At 48.6% G+C, this 23,894-nt stretch overlaps 1 protein-coding gene across 12 annotated transcripts in view; it reads right to left on the bottom strand.

The window, feature by feature from the left end:
- The window catches only part of MYT1 (myelin transcription factor 1), a 68,248-nt gene that overhangs the window by 16,056 nt on the left and 28,298 nt on the right, over positions 1-23,894 (bottom strand). For 4 of the 12 annotated variants that reach the window (XM_054845936.1, XM_054845938.1, XM_054845941.1 and 1 more), the window contains exons 3-14: positions 19,437-19,491; positions 17,533-17,563; positions 14,116-14,178; positions 13,087-13,334; positions 11,478-12,338; positions 10,717-10,851; positions 9,222-9,360; positions 7,501-7,614; positions 5,838-6,052; positions 3,027-3,232; positions 2,058-2,327; positions 1,176-1,330 (exon numbers count right to left, since the gene is read on the bottom strand). In XM_054845936.1, coding sequence (XP_054701911.1) covers positions 1,176-1,330; positions 2,058-2,327; positions 3,027-3,232; positions 5,838-6,052; positions 7,501-7,614; positions 9,222-9,360; positions 10,717-10,851; positions 11,478-12,338; positions 13,087-13,334; positions 14,116-14,178; positions 17,533-17,563; positions 19,437-19,491 — 2,492 coding nt within the window. The remainder of the gene's footprint in view (positions 1-1,175; positions 1,331-2,057; positions 2,328-3,026; positions 3,233-5,837; positions 6,053-7,500; positions 7,615-9,221; positions 9,361-10,716; positions 10,852-11,477; positions 12,339-13,086; positions 13,335-14,115; positions 14,179-17,532; positions 17,564-19,436; positions 19,492-23,894) is intronic. The other 8 variants (XM_054845943.1, XM_054845946.1, XM_054845944.1 and 5 more) reach the window with 5 other exon arrangements.

Raw genomic sequence — 23,894 nt, 5'->3', positions numbered from 1 at the left:
AGGATGCTAAATGGGGAGAGAGAAGGCTCGGGGCTGCCCACGACACCATTTATTTATTCCAGGGCTGTTTCCATTTAGGAAATTTCTCTACCCTCCTAATACAATTAGAACACAGGAAGACTTCAGGGCTCTACCTCAGAAATTGCTATTCACATCGCTGGTGGGTTTTTAAAAAGCCTTTAGAGCTTGCATAGGGCAGCTGGTCTGTGCTTTGCTCATTTAGGGAAGATGCTGCTTCTGCTCTGCCCCCACGGACCTCCTCCCCGCCTGTCTGCTTGCGTAGCCAAATAACGAGCTGCGTTGTATAAGGTCAGCAAAACGATCCCCACCGACTCTTCCCTGTTTAACATACGGGAAAGTCAGACGCACAGGCCCACACAGAGCAGATCTGCCGGGACGCGTGGGAGGGGAGGCCTCCCCATCGCAACCTCCACACTGATCCGACCTGCCATTAGATCAGAGCCAGGACCAAGCTGCAGCATTTGGGTCAGACTCTAAACATTAACCATTAGTTTGGGGGATCGCTGTGGATGCAGAGCAATACTCCATCTAATAGAATAGACCTGGGTCTGTATTTTCCCCCACCCAATGCCATGAATATGCAGATGTGAGTTTGGTTAAGATCTCTCTCCAATGTAAGATGCAATCTTACTGCAGCTCTAGTTCACTCTACATTAAGCAGCCAACAAGTCCTGCCTTCCCAACAAGGCACCTTGAGGTTCGACACCCCCATCAAGAAGGTACTGAGATCTCTTGGTTGCTCTTGGTTCCACAGCATCACCCAAAACAAGGGGGCAGGAGATTGGGCAGGCTCCATCACTGTGCCAGAAACATTCTTGCAGGAAAATACCAGGGAAATCAGGCCCTGCAAAGATGTGTCCACAGTCCTGTCCATGAATCCTTAGAGCACCAAGCTCCCCAGAAAGTTCCCTTCATCACCACAGAGTTTCTAGGCCATACAGGAATGTATTTTGTCTCGATCTGAAGTTGTGTGAGAAAAGAGTTTCTCTTTGAGTTTTTATTTGAACCACTTAGATAAGCCCAATCACAGTAAGGGAACTATGCTTCTGATTTTAAAATGTATTTGCTAATAATTTTTTTTCTCCTACTAGCCTGGCTGTCCTGGGTACATATTTTGTACATTTTGAAGGAAAAGACAAGAAAGCAGGACTTACGTGAGCAGCTCTTTCTTGATGTCCTTGGAGAGAAATTTAAGCTTGAAGTTGGTTAAAGTAACTTCCCCTGGGTATTTTCGTTCTTCAAAGTTTTCCTCTGACACTTCTTGCTCATCAGCTTCCGAGGAGGCAAAAGAGTGAGCGGCAGGCTCTGACTGCAAGAAAAGGTGGTTGTAGTGGTGGTCATTGCTGCTGAGCCGTGGTGGGAAAGGATCCCAGGTTCATCCCAGTTAGTGCAGCATTGCCAACACTCCTGAGCCCTTTGCAAGCACCTCGCAGTACCCAAACCAGAGATCCAATAGTCTGTAATTTCCCCTTTTCATAGGAGAAATGTGTAAAACATGTCTGTACAGGGATTTACACCTGGCTCTCCCAAGGTCTTGAAGGGATGAAGATCAGTGCAATTCCCCCATACTCATCCTCAGCAGCACCTGCCTCCCATGGGCAGAGAGGCAGTGCGTTGCTTCCAGTGCCAGGACACTCACCCCAGCCGGGAGGTAATGGCTGGGTTCCCCCTCCTGCAAGGATTAATGTTAGTGACATCTGCTAATGGCAGATATAAATCGTCCCAGGGGACATCACCGGAAGCACCACTGGTGCAAATGAGCTGAAAGGATTTACAACGAAGAAAGCACTGCAGACCCAGGACAATGCAAGTGGTGGGTTCTTCCTTAGCAAGAGCACTCCAACAGATCCAAGAGCATCTGCCTGCTGCCTGACTGTCCGCAGCTAATGTCTGGTAGCACTGACGGAGCTAATAATACTTCTCTCCTAGGCTCAAAGGGCAAACTAGCGGTTCTGGGAGAAAATAAGACAACTGTGCAAGCAAACACGGCATTCAACCCCCCATGAGGTGTTATTTAAACAAGAGTCACGGCTCACCTCTTCTGGCTCCTCTTCCCGCTGACGGTTTGGTTTAGTGTAGTCAATGGGCCCATCCCATTCATCCTGGCGGGAGGTCTGGCTGGACTGGGGGGAGGTCATGGTGCTGCTCGTGGCACTGGTGCTGTTTTGGCGCTGGGACACATCCGGGGACTTCATGCTGGGACTACTGCTGCAGCTGCTGCTGCTGGGAAAGGTGCTCTCCCGTTTGCGGTGCTTGTTCATACTCAAGTCCAGAGTCCCATTTTCATCCACCTCAATGTCCATGGACTGGAAGGTTGGAAACATGCCCAACGTTAGCATCTGCCAGCAATTCCCTATGGGGACCTTGTCCCCATTTGTCTTTTGCAGTGCGGGGGGCAGGTTATTTATGTCCCATCCTCTCCACAGTCAGTTTGAAGGAACTGAATGGAAAGGGATGCTCTTTCATAAAAATTTTCAGAAACGTGCCATGCAAATGCACTCCCCCGCTGCCAGCAATGTGGCATTTTGACTCAGTTGCTTGAACAAAGGCATCTAGTGCCGTTTAAGATGCCCCATGGCATCTATGACATCTGCTCAAGGCTGGGGATGCAACGTGGGACTTCTGGAAAACCTGTGTTCCTCTGAAAAATATAGCTGGAGGTTAGCCTAGACGCAACTGGGGAATTTCAAATGGCATCAGATACAGACCAGTGAGCAACTGAAACCAGCCCTGAGACTCTGCTCAGGAACGATTCTCATCTCAGATGGGTAATTTGAACCATGATGCATTTCCCTAACACCAAGAGCCAAGACTACCTCTTCCAAACTGCATCACCCAAAACGGGGAGTGAAAGGGTGATATATGATGAGTGTCTGCATTCCCTCTATATTTAAAGATTAAAATGAAAGGAAGGGTAAAAAAAGGTATTTCTCCCATCCTAAACTTGAAGTCTTAACCCCCTCCCCTGTGTGCTGGAGCGGTGGCCCCGGGCACGCTTGGCTCACCTTGCCGGGGGCCTCTTGCTGCTTCGTGCTGAGATTCTCTGGCATTTCCCAGCAGCGGGTGGAGAGGTTGAGGATGGCAGTGGCAGCCATGTGCGCAGCCTCGGCGTCATGGGAGTAGTCGAAGCCTGTGGAGGAAGATGAAGTGCTCTTCACGTAACTGCTGGAGGGGCTGTGGCTGGGGGAAGAGGCCTTTGGAAAAGGTTTGGCTGGAATAAAAAGAGAAGGAACAACACAAGGCTAATGTATAACCGGCACGGGCAGCGGTGAGAGGTTAAGTCAGTATGACACAGCTAACGTATTAGTGGTTCCAGTGGCAACCTGTGGTTATCACCAAGCCACGGGCTGTTTCGTTGCTGGGGACATGCAATAGGAGCAGTGCCGGCTGCAACTTGTGTGATGGTTTCTCAGTGTGAAAACTTAACTCATTAACTGACTCTGCCATCAAGTCCCCAAAACATGAGTGCTTTTCTTCATTAAAGTTACTCCTCGGTGGAAGCAGTTAAAAGAGACAGCTTAGAAAAGCTTCCTGGCTCTTTTTTTATTGTTCTCCTTATGTTCATAACTTATCTGCAGAGCTGACTTACAGGGAGATTTCTTGTAGCACATTTGAAAACTTACAATTTAAAAAATTACATTAATAGCAAAACCATGGCCATGAAATACGAGCTTCCGATGATGACACCAGTGAAATATGGATTTTCTGACAGCTGACATATGATTTAAATATCCCTGAATAACAGGATTTAGTACACAGCCGCACATGGCCGCGACACTACACTGTTACTGTATGCCACAGCATGCAGCAGTGCGATCCTGGAGATGCAATTTCTCTTTACACCCTATGAAAGAGGAGAGAGTATTTCCCAGGGTTAACCCACAATAAAACTTGCCCCAATCTTGAACCTGGTCCCACTTAGGAGAGCCCTGACCCACACAGAGTCCCTCTGAAGTCAGTAGTTTCAGTGGGTGCAAACAGGGGATCATCTGACTTTGAACGGTCACAGGATTGTATTCTGGATCAATTAGCAAAATCTTAAAATTCTTAATTCATTTCACAATGCCCTTTTTTGGGGAAAACATCCCCCCTTCAGTGGGAGTCTCACCCGGGGAAGATTCATAAGCTTTGGCCTGATGATGGCAAAGCAGCAAGACAGCCTTGGTTGATGCGGCTACAGAGCAAAGCGATTTCATTATTTCCATTACAAACTCGTAATATAAGACACTATAAAATGCTAATCTTCCCGAGGACTGCTTTCTTCCTCGTTGTGTGCGTATATAATGCATATTGACATTAATGGGAGTTATGCACACACATGCAGGGGAATATAAATCCCTCTGGATGAAGATCTCTTTAAAATAAGTTCTCAGTGAAAGGAACAGATTTCCCTGCTATGATTGGCAATCATATTCATCTTGTCGCTTTGATTAACTCATTGGAGGTTTGCCCAAATGGGTATTCTTGTGTATGGCTGCTTGTTTTCAAGTCCGGTTTAATCCATGTCTTTGCGGCGGGGTGCGGGTGTTTGCCAGCCCAACCTGACAATATCCAGGATCGTGAGATGCCAATTTCAATTTCACACCGTAGGCTCAGCGATGCTTTTCCATTTCGTAAGTATTTCTACCACTAATAGACTCGCAATCAGCAAATTAGTAAAATAAGTGATGAGAAAAAATAGAAAGGATTATCCTAGTGGGTCTGCTGGAATTATTTTTGTCAGTACAATTACCCTGAAAATTCTTTGCTAATATTGCAAATAACACAATCTATTCAGCAAGAGAATCACTTGTGCTGGGAAACAAATTACTTTTCCATCAGCCCTAACCCAGGATGACAGTGGCAGTTGTGCTCTCTGGCCTCCATCCAATTTCATTGTCTGATCCTTTACAGATTTAGTACTGTAATAAAGGGCGCTTCCATTGTAGTGCAACAACCGGGATGCTTTCAAGTACGAGCACTTTTTAGAGAGCAGCTGCATCAGGATTAAACAGGATTGTGGAAGTGGGATTAGCCAGACAGAAAGCCCCCTTGAGGCTGCTGACTTCTGCAAACTGGGCTCCTAAATCTTTCTTTCTTTTTTTCCCCCCCCTCAAAAAGATGTCTTCAGGTACACATTTGGTGTCAAAGGGAAGGGAGAGGTTTAACATCAGTCTGCGGCTGGCTGTCTCCCCATGCAGCTTCCCTCCTGCTCCTGACAGCCCAGCCCCTGAGGGTTTATTTAGCCATTTCATTTTCACCCACGCTTTCATTGCACAGTGTTGTAACCAGTGCTAGGTCCTCGGTACAGAGCAGAGGTGGGTGGCTACGATAGGAAAGAGCTGGGAAATAGGAGGTGGGTGATCGATAGGTAGCAGACATGGAGAGCAGAGCACAGCAGAGAAGACAAATGGATGGAGTGGGTCATATATAAGATGGAAGAGAAGAAAACTGTAATCCATTTAGCTAGATGAGGAAAGACAGATCAATAGATATGAACTGCAAAGCAACAGGGACCGACTGAGGACAACTGTGTAACTTATCCCACCTAGAGACATCGCTCAGATTAATGTTCCCACCACTCAATGCAATTCTTCCCAAAGCCAAAGCAACTCTCCCCCAAGCAAAGCTTTACCAGCAGCCACGGGCTCCTCTCCCCACCCCGTACACGCCACAGGACGCACCTCAACCTCCCTCATCCCCATTTCTCCCCCTGCTTCACAGTAGCAGGAGGGATCTAGCAACTCATCACCCCAAAGTCATGATCCCAAGAGCCTCGCAATACGCTGAGAAAGGCAGAAAACGCAAAACCCGGCCCATCCCTGCTCCCAACTTACATTTAAAGGCTTTAGGTGAGGTTTCGCTAGTCTGAATCTTTGGGGCAAGCATGCGTTTGCCAAAAACCTGAGCATCAAAACTTGCATAATCGAAGGTGACCTTGGAGTACTTCTCCAGCTCCTTGGCCAGGTTGGCCCGGGGGGTTGCTGGGACCATGTTGGGCCGGTAGCTTCCGTACTGAGGGATCTCCAGTTGCTTCACAAAGCACATAGGCCTGAGGATGAAACAACAAGCAACAGTGATTTCTCTTTTCCTCGACAAGATGCTTGTTGGGAGAGGACTGGACACGATGGGGACGCGTAGCTGCATCTTGTCCCCAAGGGGTTACTGGGGAAGAGAAGGCAGCAACAGCCCTTTTGTTCTCCCTTAGCAAGTCTGGTTTGGGTCTCTTAGATTCCTTCACACACACACCCTTTTTTTTTTTTTCCTTTTTTTTTCTTTTTTTTTTTTTTACCTTTTTAGGCAAAACTCCGAGGTGTCAATCTCATGCAAAACCATATTCTTGCAGGCTGCCGTGGCATGGCAGCATTTTTCAACAGCAGCAGAAACTTGGGCATCACTCGTTTATGGGACCCATGACACAGGATGGCACACAAAGGCACGAGGACCCCAGTTTAGCTCCACTCCCCTGCGGATTCATTGCAAAATCACCAGGGCCTCTCCCCTGCCTTTAGAGTCCCTCTTAAAGACCCGCTCCTGCTGGGCTGCCTATCATGAATCAATTTGTCTTGCATATAAATTGTATATAAATGGCCTATTGTTATTCTCCTTCCCGTGACCTCTTTCCACCAGCGAGTCCTCGGAGCGGGAGCTCCTTGGAGCATGGACCGTCCTCGTGATGTGCTCAGAGCGCTCTGCGCCCGGCGCGGGATCCGCTGCAAATAAATAAGTAATCGCCCTAAATGGCCTTTCCAAAGCACCGAGTGCTGGTGCACCATGGTGCTCAGCAGTCCTGGGGAGCAAATAAATAAATTAATCAGACCTCGATGCCTTTGTGGGAGTGCTGCTCAGGGCTTGTACTGCGGTTTTTATCCTGCTCTCGTTGCAAAATAACTAACCATATTACAATCCATCTGTAGCCTCATGAATCACATCAGCTACGGAAGCCAGCATCTATCAGGGACATCCTTAATGTGAGACAGCCCTTTCTCCCGGGAAGATAGAGATGGGCAAAATAACAAAATAAATGCGACTGGTTTGGAAATGAGTGGCAGGTTGCTCTGCTCTGAACTGTGCAGGTTAAGGAAGAAAAGCGGGTGGACTTAACGCGGAACTGCCGTCAAGTGATTTATATGTAGCCTAAATCTCCTCCTCCCCCTCCCTGAGCCCACCCTACTTATAATGCTAATATAATAGCCATCATTCTCTGGCAGTTTGCATTGCAGAGCAATCGGCACAAATGCCTTCTGCTGCACTGGTAAAACCCTTTGGCCTGTAGCCTCAGCATTAATTGATGCTACAGAAGCAATTCATTGTCCTCAATGCCCTCCCTGGGATCATCAATTAAATATCTCCCCACCTTGGCGAGACCTATGATCATAATAACAGGACTCAGCAGTATCAGCCGGAGGGAGCCGTGACGGCTGCTCTTGCAAGCGTGGTATCGCAGGGAGGGCTGGGGCAGCACGGTTACGTGGTGCTGGGCTTCACAGTCCCATTTACCTGAGTATCCGGTCAGAATTGGAGCTGGTCTTCGAAGGATCACCAGACTGGGTTTGTTGCTTTTCATGCGATTTGGCTAATTTTTCAGCAGCAGCAATGGGGCACCCAGATAAACTGTGTGAGGTGGTGGGGTTTTTTTAAAGACGGAGGGAAAAAAAAAAAAGAGAGAAGGAAACAAAGCGTGAGGGATGAGCAGGAACATCTTCACTCATTTCAGGGACCCAGAGCTGCACTGAGCCCATGGGAAAAGTGTTTGAATTTAACGGGGGTTTTATTATCATTATCCTAGTTTAGTTTTAGTCTTGGCAAGCAGCAAAGCAGCCAGACATCAAGTGCCAAATCTCTCCAGGATGAGCTCCGGAGCATCCCCAGGGCCCGGAGGTGGATCAAGGAGGCAGCTCCCCCGGGCTGAGCACAGCAGGGGCAGGAGGGGACAGGCTGGTTTCTTTGAGTGGTTTTAGCAGTTAAATGGCATTTTTGATTTGTATTTATCTGGATCTTTTGCAGGAGCCGTTTGAAGGGAGCCTTCTGAGGGGCACTTGTGGGGAAACATTTGCACTTCTGCTGTGCACGGCTGCCAGCGCACCGGTGCCTGGGGGAGGTCGGGGGCTGTAACGGCTTTTGCTCACACACCCCCCCCCGACGCGTGAGCCTGGCTCTGCCTCTTTGGGACAGCTTGGCTCTTACTGTGATTGCTCAGGGAAGGTAAAAACCCCCTCACAAGCAGAGCCCGCATGCTCCCAGCCAGCCCCAAGCCATCACGGGCACCTTCATCACTGAAGCAGCCAGCACCGACAGAACCCCACAGCCCAGCCCCACGTGAAATTCAGGGCTCTGACCCCACCGGGTCTCAGCCCAAATTGCTGTACCCAAAGCTCACTCCGTAACCCCCTAACATCAGTGGATCACCTCAATCGCTTGCTGCCTGCACCAAACCGAGCTTCTCAATTTCCTCTAGCAGCTACGGCTACGACAAAGCATCCACGAGCTTCTTCCACAGCTGAACGAGTAACAACACAAACTCACCTCACGCCTGCAAACACATCGACATTTGCAGAGCCGTCACTCTCTGCCAACTAAGCTCAAGTGCAACGAACGGTAAATAATAAATTCATGAGTGCATCCCTGTAGCAAAGCTAGTCTGGCTTTTTGGAAGGTTTCTAGCTTTTAACTGCACCATCCCCTCCGCTTGCAGCCTTCTCATTTGTAAAAGTGCTGGAGTTTAACTGAAGCCAGAGCACGGGGTATAACTACAGGTCCCAAAGTGCAACCTGGTCCCCTCCTGATCACATCTGGGCTGAGGTCCTATAACAAGAGGAACTAAATTCCCAGCTCATCAATAATTTCAGCCTAAATATTGTGGAAATTCCTAGAAATCCTGCTAAGTGCCACACTACCAAACGCATTCATCAACCTCCAGTCAGCTTCACCGGGCACCCTCTGCTTCCCTAGTACCAAAACCTCTTCCCTGAACGTCCCCCCACTCACATCTACTCCTCCATAGTCCCACTTGCGAGCCTGGAAGCATTGCTCTGCTCTATTGCCCAGCCAGAAATCACTGCCTCGTCTTGCTTTCTCGTGTTATTCTTTTTAGAGTCACCCCTACTTTGCCCATCTCAGTTGCGCCGTCTCTCAGCATGAGAGTAAAGCCAAGGCTTTTGAGGATGGTTGCCCTGCTGCCATCCTTGCCCTGGCTGTTATGGAGAAGTCAAAGCTGGTACCTCCTGTGCGTGTTGCGGTTGCTGTTGACGTGACCCTGTCCTGTGCAGCCTGGCGTGGGGCATTTCAACACGTTCTCGTGCATTGCCAAGACTTCAGAGCGAGAAGGGGAAGGGGAGAGGGGAAGGGAAGCAAAAACAACTTGATAAAAATCAGAAAAAGAAAAAAAAAAAAGAAGACAAAATCATCAAGTCTTGTACGCTGGTTTCTTAGAAATCAGGAAATTTGAAACGCTGTAATTAGAATTCATCTGCGTAGAGAAAAAAAGATTTACAGGGCAGCAGTGCTCAGGTCAGCACTAGATTAGTATCTCTGCACACAGTTTGGGCTTTCTCCTCGTTTGCTGATTGCAATCCAGTTTCTCCCATCCAGCCCCTCCCGCCCACCACCATTTTGGAGCCAGGTCTCCCAATTTCAGGTAGTTTTAAGTGATTGAAGTTATATCTCTGCTTTTATCCTTAGGACTAGTCTTTGTTTGATTTTTTTTTTTTTAATTTTAATCTTCAGGATTATTGCTTCCTGCAGTGCTGACCTTAAAAGTAAAGAAAATAATTTGATTTGCAAGCTTTTCTAAAGCACGCAGCTTGTGTTAGTTATTTATTAATGTTTTTCCTTGCATTCAAGCTTGTGTGAAGATAGCTGTACTTTCTCCTTGTTTCCCGTGGTTCTGTGTTTACGGCAGGTCTGCAACCTTTGAAATTACTGATAAGGAAGGGCTCCTTTTTTTTTTTGGTCTATTATGCCATTATCATAAACATACAACATTGATTTTTATGTATATGCACAGGGAAAGCTATTTAGGATGCTGTTAGAGAGGTAGAAATAAAATATCTCTCTATGTATATATATATATAAAAATCTGTTATGATGATGATAAATATTTTCTGTGGAATAGATGAATCTCAATATAGCACCTTGTGAATTTTACAGTGATGAGAGTGTAGGAGGAGACTCAGCTATCCTGCACATCCTGAATGACTCCTCTCCTTTGCTGTACGGCAACACCTTCAGCAGGAAAGAAGAGTCTCCCCTTCTTGCCAACATGATATCCCAAATAGAGAAAAATATCTGACTTTCAATGTAAAGATGGGAACAGCTTAACACACCTCTGGAGGTGGGCATCATTTTTAAAGCACCTCTTTGATTTTCAGAGAAGGGACCTCATTCTCCACAGGATGGTGCTAAAAATCTTTAAGAAGGGTAGGACTTCCTAGTAATCTCCTTAGCGCTTCCCAAGAAGAATGATAACACTTTGGTGGATAAAAGCATCCCAGAACAAGTTGGAAAAGTACCACCCCATGCCAGAAACTGTATTACATGCCAAGGATTAACATCAGGCTCTTGCTAGGGACTTAGTCATAAAATTCACATCATTTGGGACTATTTGGGGTGCCCGTTGGCCTTGAGATGGCTCTACCCATCAGGTGTGAAAACTCCCCTAGGAAATAAGGCTTCAGACTAATTTAAGCAAGCCTTGTTATCCCGCCATGTACTCACTCTCGGGAGGGATCCTGTCTTTGTGCGGACAGCCAGAGAGGCTGCGATGGTGAGGGTAGAGTCCTGTGACGTGGCCGGTGCCATCGCAGCCAGGAGTCGGACATTTGATTTCTCGCTTCTCAGGTCTTGAGGGATCTAGGAATTGTGAGGAAACGGCGGTGGGAAGCAGGTTAGCGGATTTGGAGGGGAAGAGGTGGAAAGAAGAGAAAAATTGCTGAGGATCCCACCACTTTTGCAGTCAAACAGGGAGAAACCTCTGGGTTTGGAGGTTTGGGTTTTTTTTCTGAAGGTGGAAATGTAACACTGGAAGTTTCAAAAATTAAAATCAGCAAAGGAATTTGAGAAGCTAACCCAGCTAGGAGCATGGAGGAGCTCACAGTGACTGAGCAGGCAGCCCGGCTCAGCACCCAGGGGACTCTGCTGCCCCTGCCAAGTCCCTCGTGTTGCTGTGGCCAGACTTCTACCACTACTTTAAAACCCACTTGGATTTTAAACCAGCCCTACTGACCAGGCTGAGATTTTCAAGGCCAAGACAATTTAGCCAGGCGATTCCCCTACTGAGATGTAGAGGACACCATCATTTTGTGCATTCACTGTTGACCTCTAGGATGTCCCCATCCCTCTGGGCATTGAGGATTTGTGGCTAAATTCCCTCTGCGGGCTGTGACAACCCCCCGCAGCCTAGTTTCCATGGGGTGCTGAGCCAACTAATTCAGCTGGGGATGGGAAGGAAGAAGTCTCATGAAGGCTCGTCCCCATACCTTTGCCGTAGTAGCTCTTTCGGATGCTGTCCAGTGGTTTGCTCTGTTTCTCATCCACCTGGAAGTGCTTTACGTGCTCTCCTGGCAGCCGGCTGGGCTCCCGCACAATTTTCACCTGCTCGGCTTTCAGTGCAATGGCTTGTTCCAGCAGCCCCAGGTTCCCCCTCGTCATCATGTCATACATCTCGGACTCGTCAGTCACCGCTGATTTCTGGGACCGGGCATCGTCATCTTTGTCATCATCCGACCGGACCTCCACGATGACTGAGTACTCGGGCTTTGGGCTGAACTGCCCTTCACAGTGGCTTTTCTGGGTGTCCTGAGAAGTGTGAGGAGCTTCTTCGCAGATCACCTCAGGAGCCATCTCCTCCTCCTCTTCATCCTCTTCTTCTTCCTCTTCCTCCTCCTCCTCTTCTTCCTCCTCCTCTTCCTCATCTTCATCCTCTTCCTCATCCTCCTCATCCTCTTCTTCTGCTTCAGCCTTTTGCAGTTTGCAGGACTCCTCACAGTTCGCATCGTCCCGGTGCTCTGGACACAACTCACTGCTGCGTTCACTGGTGACCTCAATGACCTCCTCCGCATCCTCCGTCTGGATGATGATCTCCTTGTCACACTCCTCCACTAACTCCTCTCCTGCATCCTCGTGGACCAGGTGCACAACGTTGGATGGTGGCTTGGAGACCTGCAGCTCAGCTTCAGGCAGCTGCCCTTCAATGGCAAGGGTTTCCTCCGCTATTTGGCCTAGGTTTAGGAGAGAGTTGGCGATTATTTCTTGATAGCTGCTATAGTTGGCCTTGCTGGGCCCAGACGTACTTGTTGGTGTGTTTTGTCCATAATGGGCTGATTTTGCTGGGCTTCTCTCTGAGCGTGGAAAAAGGGAGGAAAAGAAAGAAAAGGGGGGAAAGGAAAGGAGAAAAAAAGGGGGAGAAGAAAGTAATTATATAAGCTATAAACATCTTTTTGTCTTACTTAAGCTTAACTGAAACCAGATCCTGGCTGTTACACTCCTGGAGCAGCCTAATTTATTGCATTTGGGAATGGCAGGTAGAAAGGGGATTTCCACGTGGAAGCTTTCGCGGGGCTCAGATGTGCGCAGCTCCCTGGCCCCCCACTGTCAGCAGCCATCCTGGCCCCCTCGCTCCCAGTGCTCCCCAAGCCAGGGGCTCCAAGCCAGGGACCAACACAGTGCCAGGACCCGGCTGGACGCCCAGCTTGTCTGTCCTCCTCTCAGAGACTGCCCAGATCGAGCCAGTGGGACGGCGCCTGCCCCGGGGAAGGCAGCCGAGCCCCTGGAGGCACCGATGCAGGACCCCGGCTGCCTGCCCTGCTGCCATCTGAGCTATGCAGTGAGCTCCTCTGTGCTTTCCATGGGTCTTTCCCCAGGGATCATCCCTGATGGAAAAGCTCTCATTTTTAAGACACCAGAGACAATCTGTGTGTATTCGCTCTCAGCTTAACCAGAGCTTTGCCGTTGTCCTTCCACTGAATGTAATAATTGAAGGACCCATTCTGTACATAATTCAGAGGACCTATAACTCCTGGTTATTAACACTCCCTGCCCTTTATTCATCTGCAGAACACAGCTCTGCAATCAATAATGATAAAGCACCTTCTGCCGGCTCTGGGCTGTGGGTCTCCTCCTGCTCCACCGCCTCCGCCTCGTCCTCCTCCAGCATCCCCTCCGACTCGTCAGAGCCGGACTCCTCCTTCACCTCGGCCTCCTCGCTGCCATCGCTGTCGACGTTGTAGCCTTCATCCAAGGCCAGCTTGAGCGGATGGGATTTTCTCTTCGACACCAGATGTTCGGCCTCCGCATCCTGAAGTTTCCTTTTCTTTGCTAGAGGGCAGCTTTGTAAACTGCAGATGGGATCAAGCAGCAGAGAGGAGGCATTGCTGAGTGAGAAAAGCATGGCTATGGCATCTGAACCGGTTAGGCAAAGGCATGTGGGACAAATACAAAAATACTAAAAAAAAAAAAATAAAAATCATCCAGCAGCCCAGATTTTTAGCTGTTTTAACCCTTCGTGGCCAGAAGAGCTGCTCTCAGACCTTGACTTTGTGCAGCTCTGTCAACGTTACTCAGAAGTCAGTGCAAGGATGCTGGGCTTACTCCAGCAGTCTGGCCCATGGGCAACTGTTGTTCAGGGAGCAGCAGGACCAACAGCTCCCAGCTCCACTGTTGGTGATGGCCACCAGTGCCACCATGAAACCAGACAGGGGATGCAGAACTTGCTGCTGGGGCATGTCCACCAACCACTCCAATTTCACCAAAATAGAGTGATGAAAGCCATCATTAAGGCTGGCCTGGCCTTGAAGTATCCAGCACGCTCTCATTTCCCTTCCCCATCCACAGAGGCACCGAGTAGACCAAAATCTCTGCCTGCCTACAGCTCCCATCAACCCCAGGTGCCTGAGCCAGGGACTTCTGCCTTGGTTTGAGGTCTGTGGGAAGGCTACTGGTGAAGCAGATGCCCCAGAAACCCTCATGGACTGATGGAAAGACAGAAAATTGGCTCTTTGGTGGGCAGATTGGGGCGGGTGAGTTGGGTTGCTGCTCTGAACCTCTCTCCAGTGAACATCTGTCTTTGGGGTTTTTGCTGGCATTTCTCCATCCCCACTAGCTCCGACCCAGCCTCACCTTCTGTGTCTTGCATACTTTCCACGGATGTGTCCTGAGCCGTTACAGCCTGGGGTTGGACAGCTTGAGAGGGAAACAAGCAACCATCAAGAACAGCAATAGGGCTCAGAGAATTCATTTTTAATTAGAACTATATAAACTATGGTCAGTTAAACAGGTTTTGTGCACAAGGAACAAAATAGCCACAAAAGAGAAGATAATTTCCCTCAAATGGTTCAGCTTGTCCCTTTGAATTCCAAGTGAGGAGGGCAGGAGAGCAGCCGTGCAGTTTGCTAAAAATTAATGAAATGACTCACCCCATTTAATTAGATGAACGGTTCATTATAGTTTTATGAGTATGTTTAATTAAAGATTTGCATGTGTAAGAGCAAGCTTTTAAAAAGCAGACAACTACTGCACTCTGCCTCCCCACTGCCACTCTTCAGCTTTCTTTTTCACTGGTACAGGAGGAAAACAAGAGCTTTTCACTTATTTGATGGCTTATCAGGGAACTGGAGTTCCTTACAGTAAGAAATGGGTGGGGTTTTGGAAAGAGCAGGCTGGGAGTGGATCAAGGAGGTTTTAGCCAGAGCACATTGGGTGGAGATCACCAGGACAAAAATCCTCAAAAGTACCTTGGATGCTCACTTTTGGGGGAACAGACAGGATTTAGATGACCAGATCTCCCAAACCCCTGCATTTGTTCCTGCTGCTCCGCAGAAGAGGATGAGTTAAAGACTTCCAGGGAGCTCTGGGCAGTGCTCGCAGCCACTGCTGCCTTTGCCATGGGCTGCAGGAACGCAGCCCGCTTGCTGCATCCCTCGGCGAGGGGCCGCGTGCCTCCCCTGCAGGGGTAATTAGTCCCAGCTCCAGGAGCTCTAAGGGCTCCAGATAAGAAGCATTAAAGCAAACATTTTCTGGCAAAACCAGATTATGGCATTGATTAGAGGATGCCCAAGTGACTTGCCTGACGTCTGAGGAATTCTGGAGTCGTGTACAATTAATAACCTCATTTAGCACTGTATCACCCTCGGCCGGGAAGTTGGAAGTGCTAATGAAATCTCTTGATGACAGTGCAAAGGGAGAAGGCATCACCAGCCCGGAGGGGATCTGGCCAGCTTGTTATTCTTGGAGTAAAAGGCACTGGACAACATTAAATAGTACCAAGTGCCAAGTCAGTCTTTAGGGACTCAGAATTTCTGCTCTCAGCAGAGAGCTCAGCCCTTGCAGAAAGTTAAGGATAAGGAGGATCTGAGCGCACTAATAGACGCAGCAGCTCTGGGTGCACCGGCGGGTTATTAATGGCTCAACTCCCCAGAACACCCCGCACAAGTCAGATTGCTGTGTTCAAAGAATATAATTTAACCCAAAACCAGGACAGGAAAGGGCTACTGAACTGTCAGGGGAGTAGGAATCCTTCCTTCAGGGAGCCTGGCTTGCTTTAGCTTATCAAAGCTAATGCTAAGAGGACAAATGATGGCAGCATGTCCTCTAAGGGGGGCACGGCTTTCTAGATGAGGCAGATGCATGGCCATGGGTGTAAGCTGCACCTCCTGGCCCCTCCAAGATGAAGTCCCTCCTTCCTGCTGTCCCCTTTGCTCGTGGCCCAATTTCAACCCGAGATGCTGAACATCCTCCAACGCCATCACTTGGGGGATGGCTCCTGGCGTTTTTGGTGTGCACACACAGCCCGAGCCCCGCCGTGCCTGGGGTCTCGCCTGCCAGCCAGGCATCCCTTCCAGAGCAAAACACTCGAGGCCATATATAAAAAGATCTCGTCCCGCTAACGTGTGTAATTGGAAGAGGGAGCTCCCCCCTTCGCTGCTCCCTCTGCTGATGATCTGAAAGTCTATTTAATGTTAATTGCCCTCAGTCATGACTGAGGCTGCTCTGTACTGAGCAGCCCCAGACACACTTTAAGTGACTGCACACTGAAAGACAGAGCGGTGTTTATGTTACCAGTGACTTGCCTGAAAAAGGCCTTATTCAGTGGGAAACAAGAGCAGCTCTGATGAAGATGTTACAGGCTTTTATAAGCTTTTCTGCCTCAATTAAAGCTGATTCTCCCCCACCCCATTTTTGATGTGGTGAAATGAAGTCTGCAGTAAAGAGTAAGCAGGAAAGAGCCAAGTGGTTCAGCATCGAGATTTTCCGAAGCAGGTGGCGACTTGGGATGTCTCTGGCTTCGGTTTTTTTAATTTAATCGCTTTAAAAAGCGCCAGCACAGAGGTGATGCTCGGCATGCTCTGGGCCAGGCTTTCCCATCCCCACTCTCCTCTGGGGAGGTTTCACGTAGTTTGGCAGGAGTCCCAAAAGGGGAAAGGGGCTTCGAGGTCTGTTAAAGCTGCTCTCTTTCCCTACAAGAGCCACCACACCGACCTGCTCTCCCCCTCTCTGCAGCCTTCATATGCCTGACAAAAGGGCCTCTTATTGTTATGCAGACGATGCCCTGCTTCCAATTAGTCGATTAATCGTCCAGTTAATCAGGCAATTAGGTGACAGCTGCAGAGATGGCTTTGTGGAGCACTCTGTCCTGCCCCTTATATATGTCACCTGCTCCAATTACCACCTCCACTCAAGTGTTCAGCAATAAAAGTTGGAGAAGTGGCATGCCCGCTGCTCACTCCTCCTGTCTCTCCAGAGTACTAGGAGAGCGGAGGAGCAGAAATGCTCTCAAATTGGGTTGGTTAAGGTCCAATTACTCTTTGACACACACGGTTTTCTAGCAGAGGCTGCTAGGAAAGGCAGCCCCTGCTATTAGCGCTTGTCCAGGTTAAAGACTCCTACCTCTTGCGTAAGCCCTTGTGCAAGGTTTAAAGGGAGCTTAGAGATGGGGGAGGCTGTTATTTATAATGAGAAGCTCTGTAGAGCTGCAGAGGCTCGCTCCAGCTCTTTTGGCTGCTGCTGTTGGCATGCCAGCACTGCTAAATGAGTGACAACAGGACCTCGGTGACTTGACAGGGGACATAGGGCCAAAGGAGGAGCATCTGGCACAAAAAGTGATGTGATGCGGCATTGTTTAGGGGCAACAAGAGGATGTAAATTATGTGGAAAAGAAACTCTGGTTAGTAGGAGGTTGTCTTAATAATCTTGCAACACAAAACATGGACCTCAGGCTTTGCTGGGGTTTAGATCTGGGGTAGGACAGAGGATGGCTGGAGGGTCTTCAATCTAATGTGACTCATCCAGAGCTCGTGTTTTCATCCCTTTAACTCCTGTGGTTCCTCTGGTGTGTCAAGTGGTGCCCCAAGGTCTTGAACACAACAAGGTGCCCACCAGTATAAGCCCCCCAGCAAGACCTCCACCCCATCAGTCCCATGGGTTCGCTCTCCCCACCTGGGTTCCCAAGCCCGTAAGGAGCTGTGCGGCTTCACCCAAGCCAGTCCCAGCATGGGGCCTCCCCTCCCTCCCACCGCCGAGAAGGAACAGGGTCCTTACCTCACCTCCTGGCCGATGAGCTCCGTGGGCACTGGGCGAAGGGGCGGGATGCAGCAATGGAAACAAACACAAGGTCAACAACACAACAGGGGTGCCCAGCCTCCCCCGAGACATCCCCCCTTCCCTAGGGGATCCTCTCCTGCCTGCAGCTGGGTTTCTATTGCCTCCTTGGGCATCCCATTTGGGAAAGAAAGTGCAAATCTATCCTGTTGTCATTTACTGCATGTCACCCAGTAGTAAATCCTAATCCTGCCTTGTAAATCCTCATGCCTGTGCTTAATTTCAAGCACGTGAGTGCATGTTTGCAGCATCAGGGACTACCTCTCTCTCTAAATACATGATGACTTTAAAGTCAGTGGAGGTATACTGATATATGTCCACATGACTCAAACACTTCTAAGTAAAGACTGAGTTTTCTCATGCCTTCTTCTCTACGTTTGCCTTTAAAATATGCCCCTCGATTACTTTTTGCACAGTTCACTACCAGTTTGCTGCAATGGCCACATTTACCTCTGTAACACCAACAGGCGCATTTTTCTCCTCCCCTTGTCACACCAGACTGATGTGTGAGCCCCTGCATACGCTCAGACACATGGTAGGGGGTGTGCTACTTGGCTTTTAGGGTAAACAATAGTTTGTATGGGTTTTAGGGATTATTCCCCACTTGTGAATAAGAGGACGTCTCACTGCTTAAAATAAAAACATACAACAACATCACATCGCTGCTGAAACCCTACATCCAGCCAGGAATCCAAATAATCAGGAGGAAAGAAAACCCACACCACAAGTCTAAATTTGCCCGGGCTAAAAACCATAACACGTTTGCTCAATTTGTTTGAGCTAATTGGGTTTCCTGGGATCCAGCTCCCGGTGGGATGACTCACAAGCTTCAACAAACTGGAGGCAGTGGCGAGTCCCAGGGTGTATGCAATAAATTACCTTTTCACATCAAGAAACCCAGATTCGAGTGTGGGGAAGGCAGGGTGTGAGAAAATAGAGTCAGGGCACTCTCATTAGCAACCTGAGCAAGCACCTTTATGTACGTGCAACAAAACAACAAAACCCAAATATCCAAGCTCGATTCAGCACCTGGGTTTTGTTTTTTAAAGGATGCAGATGCTGAGAAGAGCAAGGAGGAAGGTGGGTCAGGACAGAGGAAGGTGGTCCAGCACAGCTGTGGGCAAAGCTGCTGTCCTTGGAACCATCACACTTTTTCAGCCAGCCCCGTTCATCCCTCACTTCCAGCCACCTTTGCAATTCATCAAATCCACAGCCACAAAAAGGGACCAAAACGGAGAGGCCAGTCTGTAACCGTCACACGTGGCCATGGGACCACCCGAGGTGACACCCCCTGCTCAGTGTCAGAGAACCTCGCCTTGTCCCAGAGAGAAAGCACAGAACGACGGGCCTGCACATTTTTTTAAAGTCAGAAAATAAACAGCAATCAAGCTTTGCATTTGTCCTCTTGTCCCTGCCTGGGGACGGCCCTGTTTGCTTCTCCAGCATGCACTACTTCTGCCAGGCACTCTCAGATGTGCAACTTCAAAGCCGCTGGCAGAGTGTGCGTGATGAAAGCCCCAGGAGCTGATCTGAAGCTCCAGCGACTGCAATCCCCCTAAAGCAAAGCATGCAAAGGGGCCTTTTTTTTTTTTCCCTTTTTTTTTTTTTTCTTTCTTCCCCTAGATATAGGGGATAAGGGTTAAATATTATGAGGACCTGTAAAGGTTTGTGGTTGGGAGTTTTCCAGGTTTATAAACAAATTTTGGTGCGGTTGGAGGGGGGGAAGTGGGCATAACTTAAAGAGTTAAGTCTGGACCTGAAAAATCAAAGCCTATTTGGAACAAGCAAAGTGCAGGGAGCTCGGGTCTGTACATCCCCACGCTGCGGGATAACCAGCTGCTCACCTCTGATAGACTTCGATCGTGTGCGTGCTCTCTTATCGTCATTTTCTAAACTCATCTGGAATGGAAAGAAAAGATAATTGTTGAAAGATAACAAGAAAATTATTGTTAAAGGAAAATCTCACATGTAGTTGTTGCTCTGTGTAAAACCTGGGCGGCAGGGAAAGCTTTCCCACGTTTCCAAGACAGGTGTTTCTTGCATTGCTTTTATTGTTCAACCCACAGTGCCCAAATTTAGCAACCTTAAATTAATTTCCACATCCTGGGACCCAACAAGGACTCTCTGCTGGTCAGGTACCACAGAGGAACAAACACCCAGCTGCGATGACCCGTGATGGGAAATGGTTGTGTCTGAGGTATCACTTGTTAAGGGCAGAACTGATTTCTCTGGATTTACACCACAGAAGTGCTGTGAGCACCGAGGTGAGTAGCCAGCACGTTTCATTGTTCAGAAATCTCTGAATAAGCAGCCAAGCTGATCTTGTGCCAGGGAAGGGCAACTTTTCATGTAGTGCCCTAAAGAGCAACCTCTCCTCTCTGCTTAAATTTGACACAGAGGGTTGCATCTAAATAACCCCTGCAATGTGGACATCAAACAGGAGGGTCTGCAGGGAATACGGGCATGAATAAGTAACATCGGGGACTTCAAAGTGCTCGATATTAATTAAACATCACAACATGTCACAACGCAGCAGAAGGCTGAAGTGCAGCCACCTCTGGGGTGGCTCCATACCCGCACGCCGGTGTTGGGGGGAGCTTTGAAATCAGACTGTGCCTGGAGGTGGGAGCAGCAAAAGCAGGGACCCCACGGCAGGGTAAAAAGACATGGCCAGGATAACAGAAATGGGATTTCAGGAAACTTGTCACTGAAGTTGACGAAGGGGTGAAAGAGCCGGTTTTACGTCTCACCCTCAACACGGATGCTCGCTGTGGGCAGGTGCATGTGGCAGCAAATGCCAATGGAGTACAGAGGATTGGAGCGTGAGCAGGGAGGTGGATCATAGCCTGGTTGGTTAGGGACAAGAAAATTTGGGGTTTATTACAGTATTAGGGTCTGGGACATTTCTTCCTAGGATAACAGGAAGGAGGGAGAATGGCGGGGGGTGTAGAAAGGACCATTTCCAGTGGGATTTGGCATACTAAACACAAATTCTCTCTGGCACATGCTCTTTGGAGCATTCTCTACAAGGCCCAGCTGGAGAGGGATCCATCCAGTTCCTGTGCCATCCCTAAACAAGGAGGCTCCACAGCTAACCCTCCAGCACCCCCAACGGAGGGGGGACACAAGTGGCTGCTCCCCCTGGTTGAGGAGAAGGAAGGGGGATGCATGGGGGGACAACACATGCATATGTGCCACCTCATCCCACGTGCACCTTGAAACTCTATCAGTGGCTGCTGCTTGCAGTCCCCAGAAGGGTCCTCACCCATCACCCTTGAAGAACGCACTGCTGGGTTTGGGCCTCTCTTGTCCCCACTGAGGTTTGGGGGTGGTGAGGAGGCTGCTGGGCAGGAAGGGAGAGGGGATGGAGGTCCCCAGGGGATGGGGCACCGCAGCTGAAAACATCCTAAATGGGAGGGATGAAATTTCCCTGAGTGCCTCTCTCCCTCCCACTGCCACCCTCCAGAAACGCAGCGTTAACACGCAATGATTTATGTGATTTGTTAGATGGGGAGATTGGAGAAGGAGGGGAAAAAAAAAAAAAAAAGGAAAAAATCAAAACCTACAGCAATTTATGCATCCTGTCAGCATTCAGCTCGCGGCACCGCGGTGTTATGCTCCACGTTTATTACAATCTTCCCAATAACACAGCAGACAATTACTATAATTTCTATTTTTAAAGCCCCAGTTCCCTGCAGACCAATGGCTCACATTTAAAGTGTGGAGAGGAGCAGGTGTCAAAGGGACTTCATTACATTTATGAGCCTTTCAACGTCGGCGTGCGCTGAGCGAGCTAGCTAATGCCACCGCCGCACACCGACAATACAACCACTACGTTTGATTGCTGGGAGCCTGCCTCTGACCCAAACGAATTTCAGAGGGCTTTTTTTTTTTTTTTTTTTTTTTTGACAGTTTTCCCAGGGAATTGGCACATGTTGGGCTGGTGCCTTGGCAATATGGGTTTCCTGCAGATAAATTATTCAAAGTGGCCGAGGAGGGAAGGCTGCAGGAAGTGTAATAGGCACTGCCTGTAACATACCAGCGCTGGCCAAAAAAGAGGAAGGGCTGAGACCCCGCAGGGACAGTGCGGTGGCAGGGGGAGCGGGAAAGAGAAAAACTTCAGTTTTCTTAAGCCTGCCCTTCAAGGACAAGCTGCTTGTCTATAAATAGGGGAGATCCAATTTCACGTCACATTTGTCTTTCAAAAAATTAGGTATCGCATCTAAAGCTAACATCCAGGCTCATCACTATACCATAGGACGTCATAAAGCAATTCCTCCCATTGCCTCCAACCCCTCTTTCAAGCCAGGATCAAATGTCCTGGGAAGACAGGAGCACGCTTGGTCACTGCATGGGCAAAGGGGACAGGACCCACCTAAGGCAGGGATGGACCCAACCTTGCTGAGGACCAAAGGATGGAAGAGCCAATTAGACTGCCTTGCCCAGCCTACTGTACAAAACAGCCTTTAAAAAAAAAAAATAAATTACTGGATTTATTCCCCATAGGGAAGACCCCGTTACCCGGTTAGAGAACTTCACACATCTCCACTGCTGTGTATTTAAAATGTTTCATTTACAGTACTGGAGGGATGGGGTGGGCTTTGCACACCCAGACTCTGTTTTCTACCATCAGGCTCCTTTGCTCAGCTTAACAGCAGCAGCATCCTCAAAAAATTTCATTTCCCACCAAAGTGCAGAAACACCAGGAAAAAGATCCATTTCTGAGCTCTGCTCCTCCCAGGCAACTTAAATTAACTGACGTGGCCATTACTGCGCTTCTGGAGCCTCCGTAGTTATCGGGCTCGGATGCATGAAGGTTACATGAAACCACTGTCCTTTATTGTTCGCCTCCTCAGCGAGAAGCCCTCTAGACAGATCATTTTAATGCGAAATTTCAGGTCACATAGTGCATGTTTGCAGTCTTGGAAACTGACGGGGTATTTTCATTTGTTCTCTCTCTTGCTGGCGTAATAGCCAGGCTGAGAAGCTATCTGGATTTCACTCATTATTTTAACTCTGAATGGAAAACAAAGCAGTCTGAAAGGAAACCTGCAAATAAATTATTGGTACCAGATGCCAGCCCCAGAGCATGTTAGCCCAGCTGGAACAAGACAGAGGTTTATACTGCTCCTCCTCACCTTATTGCTGGGTTACCTCTCACATTAAACCAAAATAAGCATCTAGCAGATTTCCTAACCCACCACCACGGGACAACGTAGTGGAAAGGACCCTGTGCTGGGTCTTGGGGTACTCGCTTCGGGATTCAGCTCCATGCTCTGCCACTGACAGTCAGGGTAACCTTGAGAGCATCACTTCACCTCTGGGTGCCCCTGTTTTATATCTTCTCTCTAAAAGTGCCGTGGTGCAGGGGCTGTTCCTTACCATGTGTTTGCCCTGCGCTAAGGAGCTTCCCGACACAACCATAATACAAGTTATACTGATGATGTCCCAGTGCTGCAAATGTAAATCAATGAAGTTCGGAGAGATAAACCTGAAAGACAGTTTAACCCAAGTGCAACGTGAATTTTAACAGCCTACTTCTACAGCAACGCTCTTGCTCTGCTGCCAAGACTACAGCGATACAGCGCGGGAACAGCAGCATGGATCTAAAGTTTAATTTTATGGAGTACCTACAAGGTTGGCATTTTGTTCTTCTTTCTTACCTTAACACACGTTTCTTTTCAGATGGAAGACCAAGGTGCTAACATAAAGCTGCTGGATGCCCAGGTGTGCCTGGGCTTCGACAGCTCTATGCAAATACACCATTAAGGGCCATACTGAAATTCCCCACGGTCAGCGGTAATACTTTATATGTATTCAAGAGCACCACGGAGCTCAGAGAAAATAAACACGCTGAAAAAGCCTTTAGCTGGACAAAGGGAGGTGAGGATTCAGCAGGAATATTTATTTTACTCTGAAAGCAGCAGAGCTTCCATCAGTGCTTATTTGTGGATATAGCAAAATGCTATTTGCAAGAAGCTGTGTCGGAGCTTTAGAGGGACAGACGGACAGAGCTGCTATTTTTAGTTAAAAACCCCTAAAATCTAAATTTGCCTAGCAGCAGGTAAAGCAGAAGGAGGAAAATGCAAGAAAAAATTACGTTTTTCCTACAGATATTTGAAAAGTGGTTTTCTACTTGGTCCTTCCCCTCCTCCAGGTCCAAAGAACCCCTTCTTCAGCTCCTCAAGGGAACACATACTACCAAGTGCCCTAACGAGGTAGGACCCCACCATACCCCACTCTGCCCTGGCCATGCACAGTCAGAGGGTGGTCCAGCTCCCACAACCCAGTTTCAGGGCTGG

This window comes from Grus americana, chromosome 17 (genome assembly GCF_028858705.1).
Source record: "Grus americana isolate bGruAme1 chromosome 17, bGruAme1.mat, whole genome shotgun sequence".
NCBI lineage: Eukaryota > Metazoa > Chordata > Aves > Gruiformes > Gruidae > Grus > Grus americana.
This window is presented reverse-complemented; position numbering and strand designations above follow the sequence as displayed.